We start from the raw sequence: 17,875 nt of genomic DNA on the forward strand, positions 1-17,875 counted from the left end.
AGAAAGTAGTGACACCACCCAGGCAACTACTGGCCACGAGAGCCATTCCCAGCCTGGCCTCTGGCCTTGGAGTGGGGGCAAAGCCTACAGAAGGATGGTGGTCAATGCCAGCTGAGAAGGTGATTGCTTGTCCTTTCCAGCTGCATGTGAACACATAAGGTCTTCCAGCAGCATCAGCAGTGTAGCCCAGTACTCCTAGAGAGGAGCAAGAACTAATCTGTCACCTCCTTCACCTCTTCTGCTCCCCAGCCTCTCCTAGCATGAAGCAGCAGCTCAATTTGAAGGACTGGAGGACTTCTATGTACATGTAGGTACAGCCCCCCCCCTTTCAGTCTGGGGTATCAGGAAGCACAAGTGCAGAGGGGTTTATTTTTCTAGATGCTAAGGGGTTGGAAAACGTGTGGAAGTAAAGTCCTGTTCTCTCTTACCCCCCCTCTATTTCCTAGAAATCACAGGGACATCATAAGGTCAGGATCAAAACTGCTCTTGCTTTGGAACTCTGATGCTGTCGAAGGAGCCCACCGGGAGGTGATGGACAAATGCATGTGGCTGACAGAGGGAAATATAAAGGGCAAGCAGCCTCCCAGTCAATGCCGGTAAGATCTCAAGGTGACTGGAGAGGAATAAAATAGAAAACAAGCATTTTAACAACATCAAAGTCAACCCAAAACTTTCTCTTGATGGGACATAGTGCAAATAGGAGAAATATTGGCCATGCTTTTATAAAAGACAGGGGCTAACCTTTCAGGCTTCTTGGTACAGGAGAAGAAAAATGTGAGGACAGTGGAGCCAAACTCAGTGTAAGTCTCTGTGTCCCAGGCATTCCAGGCAAGCTACTTATCCTTCGTGGAGGGAAGTGTCCCTTGTAGTGCTCTCCAGGAAATGACAAACTATCCAACCTATACAGTACCTAAAAAACACCCCTCTCCACTCTGAACTGCCCTAACTCAAATGCAGGAAAAATATCAGGAAGTTTGCCTGGAGTACCACTTCAGGATTCAGCACACAAACAGATTTTTAAGTATCTGCAATGTATGGCACCCAGGGACCAGAGAGCTTGCACCGGGCTTCCAGAAGGTGTGAGCAGGTTACCTCTGAAGAGGGACGTGACATTTTAATTTACCTAGGCGTTCCTGCACTCTCTTCTGTGACCCCTGGACGTCGCTGCAGATACTGGTCTGCAAGATAAACACAAACACCACCTTCAGGCAACTCTGAACTCTGCAAGGACAATGGGGGAGCCTCAGCATCACTGGATTTTGGCCCCTTGCTTATCCTTCAGAGCATGTTGGTCCTCTTTGTAACAGCAAGATCTGAGCAGGTCTTTGGCAACTCATGATCAGTGGAAGGCATGGGGATGGAAGAGGTGCACGGGAAAAGACAGAATCCTGCTGTGGATCTCTGTTACAATCTTGTCACAACAGCACCTATGGGTTTCAGTGTGGATTGAGAAAGGTTAAAGCTCATCCTTGGCATAAACAAGATGCTGCAGTGGACGAACTGGTATCACGTGATCTCTCAGCAGCTGGTCCTGTGACCCTTTGTGGTTGTCAGGGGTTCTGTCACCCAAAAAGTCTGTGAGAGTGTAATCCTCCAGCAGGCCAGCTTCTGCTGCGTGGCGCCGGAGCCCCGCGCTCCCCACGAGCCCTTGCAGTCTCATGTACCCCTGACGACAGAAGGGAGGGAGCTTCTGATGGGTGAAGGCAAACAGGAAACAGGACTCTGCAGGGGAAAGGATCAAAAATCAGACTCAGCAGAGAAAAATTCTCATAAACTCAAAACGAAAGGCAAAAAGGATGAGAGAAGGTGACTGGTTTCCCAGCTGCCCCCCTGCCCTGGATGGTGGCAGAGTAATCAACTTAATTCTGCAGAGCTCAGGAGGTGCAGGGTGGGATCTCCAGTCTGTACTCTGAGAGGAAAAGGAGCTGGATTTGAGCTTGCAGCCCTCTGGCATCTTCTTCGCACCACTTGCTTCCTTCGGTGTGCCACATGGGGTTCCCGCAGGAAGTTCCCAGACCAGTCTTCAGACCAGGAAAGGAGGCAGTAGAGGCTCTCCAGCTCTCACATCCCAGCACTCCCATTTCCCAGGGGAAAGCAATCCCATCATCAGTACATGAAAAGAGATCTGGTACCCGATGGCACAAAGGAATGTTCAGATCATGGAGGAGGAAGGAAAGGTGCAGCTAGAAAAGGGACTGAACCCAACCTCATACCCTGGGGCAGTCTCTTTCTGGTGATGAGCAAGAGCAAAGGCTATTTAGGAACATACACAGAGCACCAGCACTTTTTACTGTCTGTGGGAGTGCATCAGAGAGGTGTGACTGACGATGAGACCACCAGCTCGCCACAGGGAGATCTCGGCTATTTGCAGAAGAGATTGCTCCTGTCACTTGTCCCTCACATACCTCCTCAACCCTATGCTCAAATTACCTGCAAAGAAATTGCGCAGGTCAGTGCTGAGGCAGTTCTCCAAAAACCGCCTCAGCGGTAGGATGTGAGCATTAGGGGCCGTCCAGTCTGTCAGGAAGTCCTCCACAATGTGATGGATGGCATCTGGGCGAGGGAGAGGCCAATCTGGGTGCTGAAGTCTCATCTCACGCTCTGCCGAGAGAAAATTAAGTGAATCTCTCAGTATCAAAATGTCATTAAAAAGAGCTTGGGGAGTGGAAAGCAGCTAGGACAGCTGTTTGAGCTTTTGTCCTGACCTTTTAATCCCTATCTTACTTTCATTTGCAATCCCCTCCACTAGCTCTGTTCTCAACAGCCCTGCCACTGCACAGTTGCCCCTTGTCCCTGCTTGCAGCACTTCCTGTCATTTCACTCCTGTTCCCCCTGGGCAGGGGCTGCCAGACAGGCGGAGCTGCATTGAAGCTTTAATGATGCTACCCCATCGCTTCTTTCTGTACAAGGCAGGCTGGACAGTGACCCTAGGTTTCTGGAGATGAAGATTCAGCACACTCATTTCCCAAGGAAATCTATTCTGAGTGTGTTTGTTTGCTGGGTATAACACTCATCTCCAAACCCTTGCCTTTGGCTGCCTCTGTCACTGCGTGACCTCTACCTGGGCTAGCCACAGAGAGCAGTTTTCTTGTGGCGGTAACACTGAACAACTCAGCCTCATCTGCCAGGACTCTGCAAAACACACGCACGGTGCCAGCCAAAGGGAAGAAATGTTCCCCTTTTGGGGAATGGGGAAGTTCTCAGCATGTCTGTTTGTTCCTGTTCTCAAATATGAAGTATTATGACACCCACCCCCCAACACCCACCCCCCACCCCCTGTATTAGTCTGACCAATGGAAACTTCTTGCTAACTCCCAGCTTTTTTTTCAGCTCACACAGCGGTGGCGGGTGCCCTAGAGGATGGACATGAAGGAAGTGGAGGAGAAGAGTGTGCAATGCCTTCAGGTACCCACCCCCCTCTTTGGCTTTGAAATATCTTCATCTCTCTCGATTTTGCTCACATCAGATAATTAGCAGAGAGAGGCAGGAAAGCCTACCTGTTGGGAGCTGTTTGTAAAAGTAAATAACAGGGTGCAAAAAGTTGGATTGCCAGGCATGCTGTGCCTCTCCCACAGCTCGGTTGTAGTAGAAGACATCCTTGTCAGCCCCAGAGAAATTCCTCCCATATTCCATGATGATGACAAACAGTCCACTAGGAGCCTTTCTCCCTGTCTGCATTTCCAGCTCAGCCAGGACTCCAATCGGGTACTCTTCCAGGTATTCAAATGCTGTGGCATTCCTGTGAATTGCAACCAAAACCATCAGACCTTTTTACCAGAGAAAAGCTAGCTGGGATCCAACACCCCCTCAGCTGGTTGAGGCTAATGTCAAAGAGTCATCAGATGGTAATTATTTTTGGACATGACAGATCTGGGCTGAACTCAACACAGACCTTATGAAGGCTGCAGATACTGTTACAAGACTCCATTATTTTCCTGGGTTATGGGATTTCTCTCTACATTTGCACTGCTCAAGGAAAGCTTTTCCCTGGGGACAGTAAAAGGGTACTACACCTCTGAGCCTAGAGGGAAGGTCTGGACCGTATCTGCCCTTTAAGAGAGAGACGTAATTGGCAGAATTAGGCATACTGGCACTAGGTGTGGCAGTGGTATAGGTTTTGAAGTGGCTGTCTATGTGACGGTAACATCCCTAAGCAGCAACAGAGCCATTTGTGTGATGGTACAATGGGAAGCAAGGGTAAAGAAAAGGGAATGAAATGATACAGTGCTGGGAATAATTACTCACTCACTCTCTCAGCAGTATGATGTCAGCCAGGACACTGAACATCTGGTAGAGGCCCGAGGCTTCATTCACCCGCTTGATGATGGAATTGGTCAGCTGTGTAATAGGGTAGACTGTGGATGGCCAGGGGACACCATGGTGACGGTTTTCCAATAGGCGGTGGACTGCACGAGCTAAAACATTGAGAGAAACAAAGATAGCTTATTTAAAAATCCAAGGTTATGCTTTTAAGAAATCCAATTGCTCTGCTGCGGCACATGCAGATACTGGCAGGACACTATAAATAAGCTTTACAGCTCATCCGTGCTCAGGATCTCCCACCCCAATCACCAGGAACTGCAGTGGAGATGCCCACTGAAAGCTGATGTGATGCTAAGTGGTTGGTGAGGGGGTGGGGGTCCTTGGGGATGTTTCATTACTTCTGAGCAGTCCTTTAATGATAAGGATGGGCACACGCATGTAAGACAGAATTCTCTCTACTGCCCAAAGCCGCTGGGTTTTAATGCCAGAGCACAGACCTCTCACCCACAGCCTGTCACGAGGCAGAGCATCTGGCAGATGGAATTCTATTGCGTTACATAAATAAGAGACAATGGGCAAGAGAGACACAAGACAAAACAAAGACAACTAAAAACTTCAGATATGACCCCAAGTCACTTCTCTTCCACTTCAGACAATGCAGCTGCAGCCTGGCTGTGTTTTGCTGTTCTTGCTGTCAGCACAGGACTAGGGGTGATCTCTTTCCAGCAGTAAGCTATCAATTGTTCCTTCGAAGGGAAGAACAATTCCCACCTCTGCCCTTTCTGTACACCCCAGTACTCACTTGTATACCGGAATCCATGAATGAATCCCCCAGCAGATTTCCTGAAGTCAACAGAATGGCTAGCAGTGCCGAGAACAAAGAGCCCCCGAGTGCCTCTGGACTCGTAGCTGGGTTTGATCTGAGGATACTTCTTTTTATTCCCTTTTCCTGGCATCATTCTAAGGGATCTGATGTGCAAAAGAGAAGAGCAGGCTGTCAGGAACGGCAGAGGTGGAAAAATAAAAAGTTTCTGATAAGGCACACACTGTATTGCAGCCACTGCACAGCTTCATTCCCCCACTGCCTTCAGTGGGATTTACTACTACAATGCGGATCTTCCAGAAGCCAAGGGTGCTCATCTCAAGGCAGCTCTAGACAAGATCAAATTCCTGCCTGAGCCACTGACAGTGAATTTTGGAAGACAGTGAAGTTAGCAGTATCATTTTCAACTGCAGGATGTACTAGGAGACAAACCAAGGTTGTGTGAAGGTTGCGTCCTCAGGGGAAAAGGACAAAACCTTTCTGTAGTGATCTGTACCTGTACCAACCTCATTCCAAAAAAAACCCCAAAACCCACCTGCAAAACACAAAAACATTGCTAGCCCTCTCCATGTGATCTGGCAGGTCAGGATGTTAAGTTCTAAATGCGCAAGTTTTTCTGTGTCACCCACATGCCATTTGTGTCCCAACACTGCCATCTGCTCATCCCTAGAGTCTGTTGGTCAGAGGGCCATGGCACACACGTTCCCACGGGGACACAGCCACAGCTGCAGGGTAAACAAAGGACTGTGCAGCACCAGGTAGCTCAGAGCACGTGGAGGTCCACGCAGTGCTGCCAGGAGAGGACCCCTTCCTCCCTACTCAGGCCCTTTACTCTAAATACCTACTTCCCTGGAGACCCTGGTTCTCCTTCACCTGTTGTAGATAGAGAAGTCAAACTTCCAGCCCAGGCAGCGGATGACACGGTCATAAGGTGCACGGGTGGCAAAATTATCCAGTTCATCCTGTGGGAGGGTGATGGAATCGATGCCTCCGCTGGTGTTCCTGTTCTCCAGGTAGAACCGGAGCGTGATGTGCAGCTTCCCTTTCTTGTCCTTGACAATTGCCAGATCTTCCAGGTCACCCTCCAGAAGCCCATCCAGAGACTTCAGCTGGTAGGTGTCCAGCAGGCCGTTGTTAATTGCTCTGTGAAAAAAGGGAGAATGTAAGAAGGGCTGTCTCAGCTGCTGAAAATGGGACACCTTTACCAGGCGTCCCACACTTCCCTTCAGTGCAAAGGTTATTCCCAGAACCTCAGGGCTCACAGGAACAGCACAGGTAACACCCTCGCTGCTCTTGCAGGATGTAGTCAACCTCTCAGCTCTCCTCTGTGATTGCAAGCAAGGAAACGACTTGGAAGCCAGCACTTTTTAATGATAGTTTCCAAGGGGATGTTTCCCTATTTCATACAGACCCTGAAGCACTCTCATCTAGCTCCTGTGTTCAACAACTGCAGCCTGGACTGCTTTAAATCAAGAACCGAAAGAGAGAAAGCCTTGTGTTTCATCTGCAGCCCACAGGACCACAGCACCTCCTGTGTCACTGTGGTTCATCACCTGGGCAAGAAGCAATTCTTCTTGTTTGTACTCCAGCTGTATTAGAAAGAGGAAAACGAGCAGTTTCCTACCTCAGATCCCCGACGTAGTGGGTGGCCCATGAAAGGCGCACGCGGGACCGGCTCACCATGTGGATGAAATTCGTGACACCCAGAATGTTTTCTGCTGTCTCAAAGGCTGAGTTCCCTCGGCCCAAGATCAACACAGTTTGGCCAGCAAAATCCTCCGGGTTGATGGACACAGTCTCGTAACCCTCGACATATTCTGAGCCAGGAAAGTTTACCACGTTGGGGACCCATGTCCCAGTGGCAACCAACAAAGAGCTGCAAAAACAGGGATAGCACTAGGGAATGCCTGAATTATGGGAATAGGGCCGCCTCTCCCCAACTTCACCTAATAACCCCCTCCCCTCTTCCCTACCCTCAGGCCAACAAAGATGACTAGAAACATCTTTATATATAGTAAATGTCAGTGTGGGTGCTGTACATATCTCTCTCCTTCCGTTGTTCATGAATATGCAAGTACTACTCCTATGTACTCACTGATGATATATATAATACTAAAGTTTCACAGGTTGATTGTATGTTGCATAAAAAATTACTTTGATTTAAAATTTGTGTTGCCTTTTAGTATAGCAGAACAAAAGCAATTTTTAAGAAGGATAGAAAATGGTTTTGATATTTTAAAATGTAACTCCTAGCCCTAAAAACATGTCAGCAACATCCCTAATTGTTAACACCAAAATTAAGTACAGTAATCTTTTTACATTGCTCCATAAGAACTTTTACTTGTACCTTAGGGAAATGTTTGTGACTAGCCAAAGCTAGCAGCACTGTCTGCTGTCCCAGCCCTACTCACACAGCTCCAGAGAGCAACTCACTTCCGGTGTGTGAGTGTCTGAGATTGCCTCCTGTCTCCTCCAAGCTTGCCAGACAGCACACCTCCAAGTGACAGCTAGCACGACCTGCTGTTGTAGAGCTGAGGTTCTCAGAAGTGAGAAATATACTCTGTACATTCACACAAGTAACTTCTAGGTTTTTATGAATGTAGCTTGGTGGCAGTATGGGCTACACACACAGAAGTATGACAAGGGGAAGAGGAACTGAGGGACCAGCAGCCTGGAGAGTTATTTATGACAGTCGTCTCCCTCTACTGAAGCAGCCCCACTTTCCTCTGGTTCCCCCCTGCCAGCTCTGTGCTAGCCCAGGGCTTCAGGTTGGCTGGGGCATAATTATAAGCACGTGCGGGTTAACAGAAGCGAGGTGTCTCTGCACTGACTCACTTGAGTTTGTAATAAAGGCAGCAGTGGCTACAACAATTACAACTGAATTACTTTTTTCACAGAGAGCAATCATCTAGTGATAAAACAAAAGTGATTTCAAGTTTACCTATCAAGACTGGAACCTGCGGTGATGATAATCACATCCAGTTTGTGTCTGCCCTGTCAGCTCCTCGGCTAAGTCATAACACCACTCACAAAAGGCAGTGCTTTCCCAGGAGCAGTTATTCCACCCACCAACCCCGCTGATCCCTGCAAAACGTTTTTCCCCTGTGACAGTGGTTAAGGCTCTAAGAGGCTGTGAAATCTCCATTCCTGGAGATATTCACACCTCAACAGGGCAAGACTCTGAGCAACCTGACATCACTGGCTCTGCTTTGGGCAGGGGGCTTGGACAAAATGACCCTTATGGGTCTCTTCCAACCTAACTCATTCTGCCATTTTGTGACACTGAAGATGCCTGTGGAGAGCAGCACGGGTAGCCCTGGGTTCACCCATTACCTGCACTTGTAGTTCTGCCTGTCCTGGTCAGTCAGGAGGAAGTAGTGGCCGTTCCAGGCCTGTATGTCTTTCTCCAGCATCACGTGGACGATGGCCGTGTTGTACTGAACTCGCAGCTTCAGCAGGGAGGCAAAGTCCTCCAGATAACGGACCATTGCGTCAGCATCAGGGAAGAAGTCGCGGGAGTAGCGTTGGAAAAGCAGTCGGCGGTCGTGGCTAAGGAGCGAGTTCCAGTCATGGCGGAGGTTGAACTCGCTGTTGGATTTGCCTGTGTAACGCTTGTTGATGCTGATGAGCTTGCGATGGCGAGGGTAGAGGGCGAAGAAGCTGCCGGGAGCGTGGCTCCGCTCGAAGATGACGTAGTCTCGGCCAGCTCGCTGGAGGAAATAGGCTGCCTGCAAGCCCGAGGGGCCAGCCCCAATGACACAGTAGTCATGGTAGAGGAAGTCAGCAGCAAACACCGCACACAGGTGGCCAGCGTACAGCGTCAGCCCCAGAAGCATCCCGCAGACTACTGGGGCCATGGTGGCACTGGGATGGCCACCCCTGCAGGGGAGAGGACCAGGTGTCACAATGAACAAGAAGCTCTGGTAGGCAGAGGCCTCCTGGTAAGAGGCCCCCAGCTTGGCCAGCCCCTGCCTGCCCAGGCCCAGCCACCATGATGTGCCAAGGGCCCCTCAGGGCCCCAGGTCAGGGTGGGGCTGTTGGGGCAGGGCCCAGCTCCCTCCGCCAGCCAACCGCAAAAGGGGTCCCAGGTCTTCCAGCCAATGGGCACACAGGGCCTCCCCGCCCGAGCCAACCGCAGCGAGCGTGGGGCCCGCCAGGTGGGAAGGGGGGCCGCACCTGTGGGCTAATGGCTGTAAGCCCCCACAGTGCCTCTGTGCCCCAACAGCCAATGGGAAGCGAGGTGCAAGCCCATCAGCCAATGGGAGATGGGGTGCCCCGCGCTGCCCTCGCCAATAGGCACCTGTCTCGGCCCCAATGCCCCCCCTTCCCCCCCCGCCCGCGCTTAATGGCGTACGGGGCGTGGCCGGCGGCCGCGAGGCTCCGCACGTGACGCGCGGCGCAGCTGGCACGGGGGACACCGCGAGCCGGCCGGCCCAGCCCGGCCCCGCCGGCGGCCGCACCTGCACCGCGGAGCTCCGGCGCTGCCCGGCTCCCGCGCCGCACGGGGCACGCGGCGCCTGGCGGGGGCGGCACCGCGCGGCCGCCCGCCGACAGGGGAACGTGGGGGAGGTGCGCGCCCCGCATCACGTGACGCCGCCGCGGCTTCCCGCCGCCAGCAGCACGGCGCCGCCGCACGCGGACCACGTGTCTGAGGGAGGGCGGGGCGGGCGCTTAAAGGGGCAGGCGCGCCCGGGAAGGCAGGCCGCCGCTTCTCTCCCACCGGCCGCGGCGCGCCCAACCCCAGCCGTTACCCGCCCGCCCCCTCCAGGCACGCACGCACACATACCACCACGTCATTGAACACAAGTAACTTTATTCTGCTTCCCCCCCCTCCCCGCGCCGCTCAGTTTATTTGCAGAACAGTCGGGTGGGAAGGCAGAACCCATCCTCCCCTCCACCGGCAGGGAAAAGTGAGGGGGGCCCAGGCCCTGCAGCCCCCCCCTCTCCTGGACTGCAGGGTTCAGCTCTCTTCCTCTGAAAGAAAAGAGAAACAGTGACAATGCAAATGTAGCTGGAGATAGAAAACCACCCCAAAATAAACCCTGTCTTAAGGAAATGCCACCACAGGGAGACTGATCCCACCTCATTGTGCCTGTCCCCCCATCCCCTGCAACCCTGTCTCTCAGCCAACACCACACACACACATCATTTGGAACTACACAATCTACCTGCCTGAGCAAATTACATAGGGACCTAAAATCTCCCTAATGAAAAATCAGAGCAGCCAGGCTAAGTTTACAGCCTGAAAAAAAAAAAGCCAGAAGGCGTTTTTTTGTATCACAGAAGCAGGAGCTCTATGTCAAGTTGTTTCCCACTGTCAACAGAGCATATGCAGATCACACCTCAGAAATCACAGATGGTTTTAGGCAGCAAAGCAAACACAATAGTTGTCCACCGTGGCACCACCAATCCTCCAAAACACCCAGACTGACCAACTAACAACTGTTCAAGAGTCACTTGATCAAAGCTTTCACCCAGTTACCTCAACCAGACTAGGTCACCACACATTTTAAAATGTGTTGTATTCTAGTCACTCCCATCTCTAAAACTGTAGTAAAAAAAAATATCCCAGCACCAGTATAGATGAGCACCCATCCACTCCCCCAGATCCTGGGGCTGCTGAACAAAGGGCTCCTTGGCAGGCTTTGTATTCCCAGTCGGTGCTCTGGATCTGGGTCTTCTCCCCAACTCCTGCTAAAAATCAGTCCTCACTCCATCTCCATACAAAGGTATATCATCTGCATTTCCAACTCTCAGTTCTTTTTGCTTCCAAGTGCTCCCAATGTCCCTCACCCCTTTCCTGCCACCGAGTCTGACCCTGGGGACCACATATTCTCCAGCCTCACTCCTGCCCTTGCACTAGCCAGATCTCACCCTTTCAATCTGTCTGGTCTTCATCACAGTTCACCCCTTTGCATCAAGACCAGTAGATCACTTAAAAGTATAAATCACAAAGTATGCTACAAACCTTCCTCCTCCTCCTCTTCCTCCTCATCCTCCTCATCTTCATCAGAGCTAAAAGTGCCATCAGGCAAGCTGTAGATTCGGATCACCTGCTTGTTGGGGTCCTTGAGGATGAGGTACTTCCCCTCATCCAGCTTCATGCAGATGTCAATGACACATCGCAGGATGCCCCAGGCGTTTTCTATGCTCAGATTAATCTGGCTGGCAAACTCATTCGGCTTGAACTGCTGTGTGCCCAGGATCACATGGCGGGCAGAGTCCTTCACGTGGTAACGGGATACATACCTGAGGGGGGGGGGGGGGGCAGGGAAGAAGAAACCAGAGGAGTATCAGGAGATTAAGACCAGCCAGCAGAAGAACAACATCAAGAAAAGCACCATGATCATCTTAGTTGTGTTTTCTGGGCTGAAAGCTAAGAAGGTCTCCTGGCTACAAGCTGTCAATCAGTAATGTACCTGGAATCCTTCTACCACCCCAAATCAGATGGGGTGGTATAAGATACAGAAGAATTAAGTCACACAGATTAAAATGAAACAATAGCGTGATTAGCCCAGAGTCTGGAATTAAGCAGATGCAAATGCATCAGTCCCATAATCCAAGAATGAAACCTGGGATTGCAGAACCACCAGAACCAAGTTAAAAAACGCCTCTTGTTCATTATCCATGGCACAGACTCAACTGATTTTGAGCCAACAGTTCAAAAAGGGCTGTAACGATACCTCCTCTCCACCCAGTTTTTCAGTAACAGGGCACTAAGGATCTCAATCACATTCCTGACAGGTAGCACAGTTACTGCATTTATTTCTCGTTAGCAGTCTTGGCAAACAGGCTGAGAGCCGCAAGAGGTCGCCTGTCCATCATGTGCGTGAGGTCTCACAAGGTCACAGCACGGGGCACATCAGCCTGATGCTGACGGGAAGCAGATTACACCAAAGTTGGTGTGCTCACTGCAAGCCTTCTCCCCTTGGCCACTCAGAATGTGGTGTGGTTTTATGATTACGCATTCTACAAATGGTTCACTTTGACATATACTGGGTTAAATCATGGAAAACGCACACCTGAAAAATGCTTGGTGTGAAAACTCCATCCTACCCGAGTTTAAGATACTCTGATCCAGCCAACAGCGCGCAACACGTCCAGCGGGCTAATTTGTAGCTGTTGTTTTTCAGCTCTGTGGCAATCACAGCTCCTCTCTGAGAGTCAAGCTTCTGGCGCCAGTCTACTCCATTGCAATACTGAAAGAAGAATCAAAACTAGGGTCAACCTAACAAGCCAGCAGCAGTCATCTCTTCAGCCATCTTGACATCATGTAGGGAAATTTCTTCTATCCACCTTACGAGACCATATGAGGGAGTGCGGAGAGCAACCTACAGGGAAAGCCCTTGCACTGGAAAGGGAGAAATGCAAACAGCAGGAACTGGCTGACATCTGTGGCACTGAAGTGTGTGAGGGAAGCATGGGGACAGACCAGCCATTGTGCCAAACACCTGGGGACAAGGGCGTTCAAACCAGCTACCTCGCATCTCGGGGAGAATACCATCAGCACTGCTTGTCCACCGAAGTTATACTCCTTTGGTGGAACACAGCCACCTGGGGGACACTGCCAGATATTTGTCTCATCTTGCCTGCTGTACCTGGCATGTCAGGCAGCAGTGAAACAGTTAAAGCTAGCTTTGGGATCCCGTTCTTCCTCACCCTGGAATCCCACTCATTCAGTGTTTTGATGTTGATGAATGACACTTCTCCATTAGCTCCTGTCATCACTCCATCATGTTCACAGCGGACAATGAGATCTATATCATCTCCCAGCTTCCACCTTCGGTATCTGCCAACAAACAATCCAGCTAGTTATTTATGACCTCTGTTCTCTTCCAGATCCATGCAAGCATTTAGCAAAATCATTTACCCACTATCTGTTCACTGTGAGGATGTTCAAGAATCCCACTCATGGTAAAGCTTCTAACACTTGTAACTTGTTTTGCCTCTGTATCATGCTGACATCCTGCACCCTTGCCAAACTTGGGCAGAAAGAGATCAACATACCTGTATGCAACAGAGGCTACTTCGTTTTTATCCATGTCATCCTCCACAAAGGGGTTTGGGTTGGGAAACTTGTATTTCTCCTTTCCCTGCAGAAGAAAACAAAAGTGCACATTAGGAAAAAAACCTGAGTGAGCTTTTGCCCACTGCATAAATATTCTCTTACAGCAAGTAAGTAGCTAATTTTCCTTACAAACAGTAAAATATTAAGACAGATAAGAAGCCTCATATTCACATTAGTCACTTTGCTGTAAACAGTACTTCTACTGACACTTCAGCTTCACTAAGTGTACTCAGAAGTCTGCCTGCTTCACCAATAGGACTGAAATTTCTTCGCTGTGGAATAAAGATGAAAATCTTTCTACAAGAAAGTCACACTGCTCACCAGAGGTAATCCCACCTCTTTCAAAACTGAAAGAACATCAGCATAACATGGCTCTGTCAATCAAAATGCTTCTGTGCTGTATTAAAGCAGCCTTAATGAACTCTCTTCTTGAGACTCTGAAACACAGACCCTACTACACAGCACTGCTCAACCGTACCATCCTCAGACACTGCTGTGAGAAGTTATGATTGATGTAGGTGGCTTCCATGGCAAGGTTGCGTGGAGAATTAAAAGAGTTGCCCTCTTCCTGTGGTGGTTCATTGGCTGTTTCACTCACTGTCAGGAGGTCTGTGAAGAAAACCAGACACGAGTGGTTATACTTGAGAGAGTACATCAGCTTCAGTGAGTCTCTAGCCCCACACTGGAGCAGACCAATAGTGAAGTTACCCCCACAACTAGCAAGGATACTGCAGTAATCAGATTGTTCCAGGGGTCTCAGTTTGGACACTGAGACACAGAATAAACTCAAAAAAGCCTGAAGAAAATTAGGCCCTTTAGCTACCGTGACAGAAATTTCTTTCAGGACTTTTCCTCACCAAAATCTGAATTGTCCCTCTTGTCAAAGAAAAGCTTGGATCCAACTCTCTGGACAATGATGTCCCAGGAATAGACAGAGCGAGTGCAGCTCATCAGTGTGGCCAGGATGGCATCTGTGGCAAACACATTCCCTTGGGTCTTGGCCAGCTATGGATACAGGATGAGAAAACTGTGTTTCAGCAGTAAAAACAGCGACCACTTCTTCAGCCAGGATGAGCAGTGTTAGCAAACCAGATCATTAAATTTCTTCTCCCATGCTGAGGAAGCTAGACTGGTAGGTGCACCATCAATTCCAGACAAAGCGTGAGGTACTACCCAGCAATCCAGTCCCACCCTCATCCAAACAAGGAAGTAAGCAACCTATTACAAAATGTTAATTCTGCTGGGAAAAAGACAGGGGTCCTTATTGCTGATCAGGTCACAGAGAGAAATTTCCAAGTCTTCCTCATCTCCAAAAGCAGAAACCTTAAGAACCAGGTCTCTGACACTGAAGTTTCTTTCCCAACATAGTTCAAGTACCAGTCTGTTTGCCTTTCCAGAATGACAGCTTTTCCTTGGCTAGTAGTTTTGCATTAATCTAGCTCTGCCTTGGACCTAGGAATACCAGCTAATGTTTCTTTCCCTTTGCAAGCTGGGATCTGGAACGTTTATGCCCTTAACTTTGATCTGACAGTGATAGCTGGTTTCTAACAGCATGCACTGAGAAACACTCTACTGAGTTTTACAAACCAGTAAGTGTACCTTTCGGATAACTGGGTCATCAGTAGTAGTGACGGTATGGAAGATGCGCTTAATGCTCCTCAGTAGTTTCTCATTTCTTGTTGTAATGCGGTCAAAAGCTTTGTCATAGTATTCTAGGGCTCCACAGCACTCTCTGCAGAGGTAAGAGGAGGACCATCTTGACATCCTCACCACAGATACCACCACCCACAAACTGCACAGGACCCCTCCGCCGCTTTGGGCACCTCAATGAGAACATCTTGCCCTCCTGCTTTCCAAAAATCTGGTCAGTTCAGGAAGCAAACAGCTGTTTTAGGAACTCACATGTCCTGTGGCTCAGACACCTCCAGGTAGCGCATCTTCATCAGCCGAGGGAAATCCATCTCTTCCTTCACCTCCCAATCACTGCGAACTTCAACAGAGGAGTCACGAGGCTTCTGCTGTGCAGTCAGAGGTAGGACAGGTAAGAGAAATGGAGCCAGAGCACATCAGGATTTGTGCAAGAGGAGTTGCTCTGTGAGCACAGCCAGAAAAACTGAACCAACACAGAGGGCAGAGAGCTTGCTTGTTTACCTGTGATTTTTGGTCCCATTTCTGCCTCACTCCAAACTGCTTCTGAAACTTCTTCTGTAGGCGCAGACGATCTCTAAAATGGCAAAAGTGAGAAAAGTCATGAAGACAAGTTCTCGATTCCTATGCGCCACAACCATTCCTACGCTTCCAAATTACCACCAGAGAAGCAATGCTTTTCGGCACCAAGCTGCCGAAGCATTTGCTAAGCCATCTGCTGATCAAGATGTCCGAGGCATTAAAAGCTCTGTCAGCTCTTTAAATATTTTAATCTCTAAAGATTGTAATGGCAGTTTTCAGACAAGTATATGCTCTGCTTTAAATCACCATGCTTACTTTCTAAATAAGATTCAAAAATTCTTCTAAATTCTCAGATAGCGGTTTGAAATCCACGCTTGTAACTTCTGCTGACATCAGCACAACAAACTTGAAATATCCTGAAATTCTTCTTTGCTGACTGTTTGCTCTAGTGAGTTCTGTTACACTAATGTCATACATTTATCAACAGTATGTTCACACACTCCAACCCAAGTATGGTATGCTCATATCTGCAGCCTACCTCTCCTTCTGCTTGGCACTCTTTGGCAGTGTCTGCATGCTGAACTGCAGCATGTTCCGACGGTCCTTGTCTCTCCGAAGGTTCCTCTGCAGACACGAAGGAAGAAAAAACCCAACATTTCAGCTGCAAAGTAATTCTGTGCTGCTGAAGCTCTCCTTTGAGCCTGTTTCTGAAAACACACTACCTGTGCAAATCGCATACGATTCCTCTGGTACGCTGTTTTCTGCGTTCGTGCTGTATCCACCAGCTGGAAGCTAGTCTCATCCTCCTCATGGAAATATGCATATTGACTTCCGCCACCAAACTGCGACGAGTACTTGTCTGGAAACAAATCAAAGCATCTCGACACCAAGCTTCTAGAAAAAGGACCCTGACACTTTGCCTCCTCCCTCAAAATTCCCTCCAACTGCTTTCACCTAAGTCTGATGCATAAACCAGCACTACTGGTTTACACCAGCATGTTCTCTTCCCCTCCACGCCTACCCCAAAAGTCCTAATCATAAGACAGTACAAAAATCAGGAGTAAGCCCTAAGTACAGGGAGAGCCTGACAGAGCTCTCACAGGGGCGAGGCCCGCTTCATAATTTAAGAAGCCTCTCTTGCTGAGGCTCGCAGGTAACCACCAGAGCGGGTGTGAGACATGAAAGCAGGAATGCTGCTTGAACAAAAATTTAGGAAACAAACCACAGGAAGAGCCACCAGACGACACATACTTGTATATCTTTTATCCTGGTAAGTGGCTCCTGTCCAATCAGCCACCTGAGGACAAGCATAAACAGTCAAAATAAGTGAGTATTAACATGACACTTCCCCCACCACCTCTGACTTTATACGTGCAGGACTTCAAGCAACAGAAGCTAACACTGCTGTATGCTTCAAAACTAATACTTTTAAACTCTCAACTTCACTTGCCAGCCCTGCTAATTATTCAGAGCTGTGCTATATGCTAGGACGCACTGCAAAGCATGCCAGACGAGCAGCCACAGTAATAAGAAGCAAAGGCCAGTGGCAGCGTGCAAGGGGAAGGATGCCAGAAGGCACACAGGACTCGTTCAGCAGCAGCCCAACGCGCCATGGCACGATGAAAATACCTTTCCGAGGCGGTCTCCTTTACTGAAGGGCTGGTAGGGCATGTCCCTGAACTGCTCGGGGACGGCGCACGGGCCCCAGCCGGAAGGATTGTCCTGGATCACAGGTGTCACAAACTTCGCCATTTCTTAAACTTCTATAAGGTAGAAAAAGGGAAAAAATTCCCAAACCCTCAGCTGCCGCACGGCGAACCCCGCCGCACGCCGTGACACCCGCTGCAGTGGGGCACCCTGCGGGGACCGCGGCCTTGCCCCGGCGCAGGCCAGGGCACAGTGCCACCACAAGGGGAGGCCGGGGAGACCACCTCCGCCAGATCGGCCCGCACGGAGGGGAGCGGCCGGGGCGGGACGGGAAGTCCCGGTCGCCGCTGCCACCGTGTGCGTGTAGGGGGAGGGGTGGGGACCCGGCCCCCACCAGAACCGAGGGCTGCGCCGGGGCGGGGCCGGGGGTCCCGATGCCCGCGGGCGAGCGGCAGAAGGACAGGAGGCTGACCTTGGAGCAGCCCCAGCGGCCTCCTCACCTGCACCACCCCGTCACAGCCCCGATGACAGCGGATACGGTAGCGGCGGGCGAGGAAAAGGGCCTCGCGCACCGTCGGCCTGCCCCGTCCACGTCAGCGTCACGCGACAAGAGCGCCGCCAAGTACCGCTGTCGTAAAATTAAAAAAAAAAAAATAATCACAAAACACTAAGCGGCGTGGAGCGCGGCTGCCGTAAAGCGCCCCCCTAGAGTACGCAGTACGTCACGGCCATAGAGCTGCGGGAGGGGTGGGCTAGGAGGGAGCGGCTCGCGCAGGGGCGTACCAGTGTCTCTATGATCCATCCCGCCGCAGGCCGAGCGCGCCGGTGGGCCCGGGCCGAGGCGGTGGCCATGCCTCGTCCCCTGACCACGGCATTCGTAGCAGCCGGAGTTTCTTTACGCGTTC

The 17,875-nt window shown here is 50.3% G+C and overlaps 2 protein-coding genes across 5 annotated transcripts; both read right to left on the bottom strand.

Moving 5' to 3' along the window:
* Positions 1-513: 513 nt before the first annotated feature.
* Positions 514-9,662, bottom strand: FOXRED2 (FAD dependent oxidoreductase domain containing 2). 2 transcript variants are annotated; one of them, XM_074901330.1, is made up of 9 exons: positions 9,547-9,662; positions 8,420-8,965; positions 6,711-6,962; positions 5,960-6,229; positions 5,066-5,232; positions 4,250-4,415; positions 3,498-3,739; positions 2,431-2,601; positions 514-1,722 (listed from the first exon to the last, which is right to left on the bottom strand). In XM_074901330.1, the coding sequence occupies exons 2-9, from the start codon at positions 8,941-8,943 to the stop codon at positions 1,457-1,459; spliced, it is 2,058 nt and encodes a 685-aa protein (XP_074757431.1). In that variant the 5' UTR covers positions 8,944-8,965; positions 9,547-9,662; the 3' UTR covers positions 514-1,456. The 2 variants fall into 2 exon arrangements, with proteins under 2 accessions (XP_074757431.1, XP_074757432.1); XM_074901331.1 differs by lacking the exon at positions 9,547-9,662 and adding an exon at positions 9,441-9,502.
* Positions 9,663-9,885: 223 nt separating this feature from the next.
* On the bottom strand, positions 9,886-17,582 carry EIF3D (eukaryotic translation initiation factor 3 subunit D). Of its 3 annotated transcripts, none has more exons than XM_074902420.1 (15): positions 17,471-17,582; positions 16,953-17,086; positions 16,575-16,620; positions 16,046-16,182; positions 15,862-15,947; positions 15,306-15,378; positions 15,057-15,169; positions 14,754-14,886; positions 14,012-14,159; positions 13,633-13,763; positions 13,094-13,179; positions 12,746-12,875; positions 12,143-12,285; positions 11,055-11,335; positions 9,886-10,060 (listed from the first exon to the last, which is right to left on the bottom strand). In XM_074902420.1, the coding sequence occupies exons 2-15, from the start codon at positions 17,073-17,075 to the stop codon at positions 10,047-10,049; spliced, it is 1,644 nt and encodes a 547-aa protein (XP_074758521.1). In that variant the 5' UTR covers positions 17,076-17,086; positions 17,471-17,582; the 3' UTR covers positions 9,886-10,046. The 3 variants fall into 3 exon arrangements, with proteins under 3 accessions (XP_074758521.1, XP_074758519.1, XP_074758520.1); XM_074902418.1 differs by having other exon boundaries at positions 15,057-15,172; XM_074902419.1 differs by having other exon boundaries at positions 15,057-15,172; positions 17,443-17,581.
* Positions 17,583-17,875: the final 293 nt, after the last annotated feature.

The sequence above is a fragment of the Athene noctua genome, chromosome 3 (genome assembly GCF_965140245.1).
Source record: "Athene noctua chromosome 3, bAthNoc1.hap1.1, whole genome shotgun sequence".
NCBI classification, from domain to species: domain Eukaryota; kingdom Metazoa; phylum Chordata; class Aves; order Strigiformes; family Strigidae; genus Athene; species Athene noctua.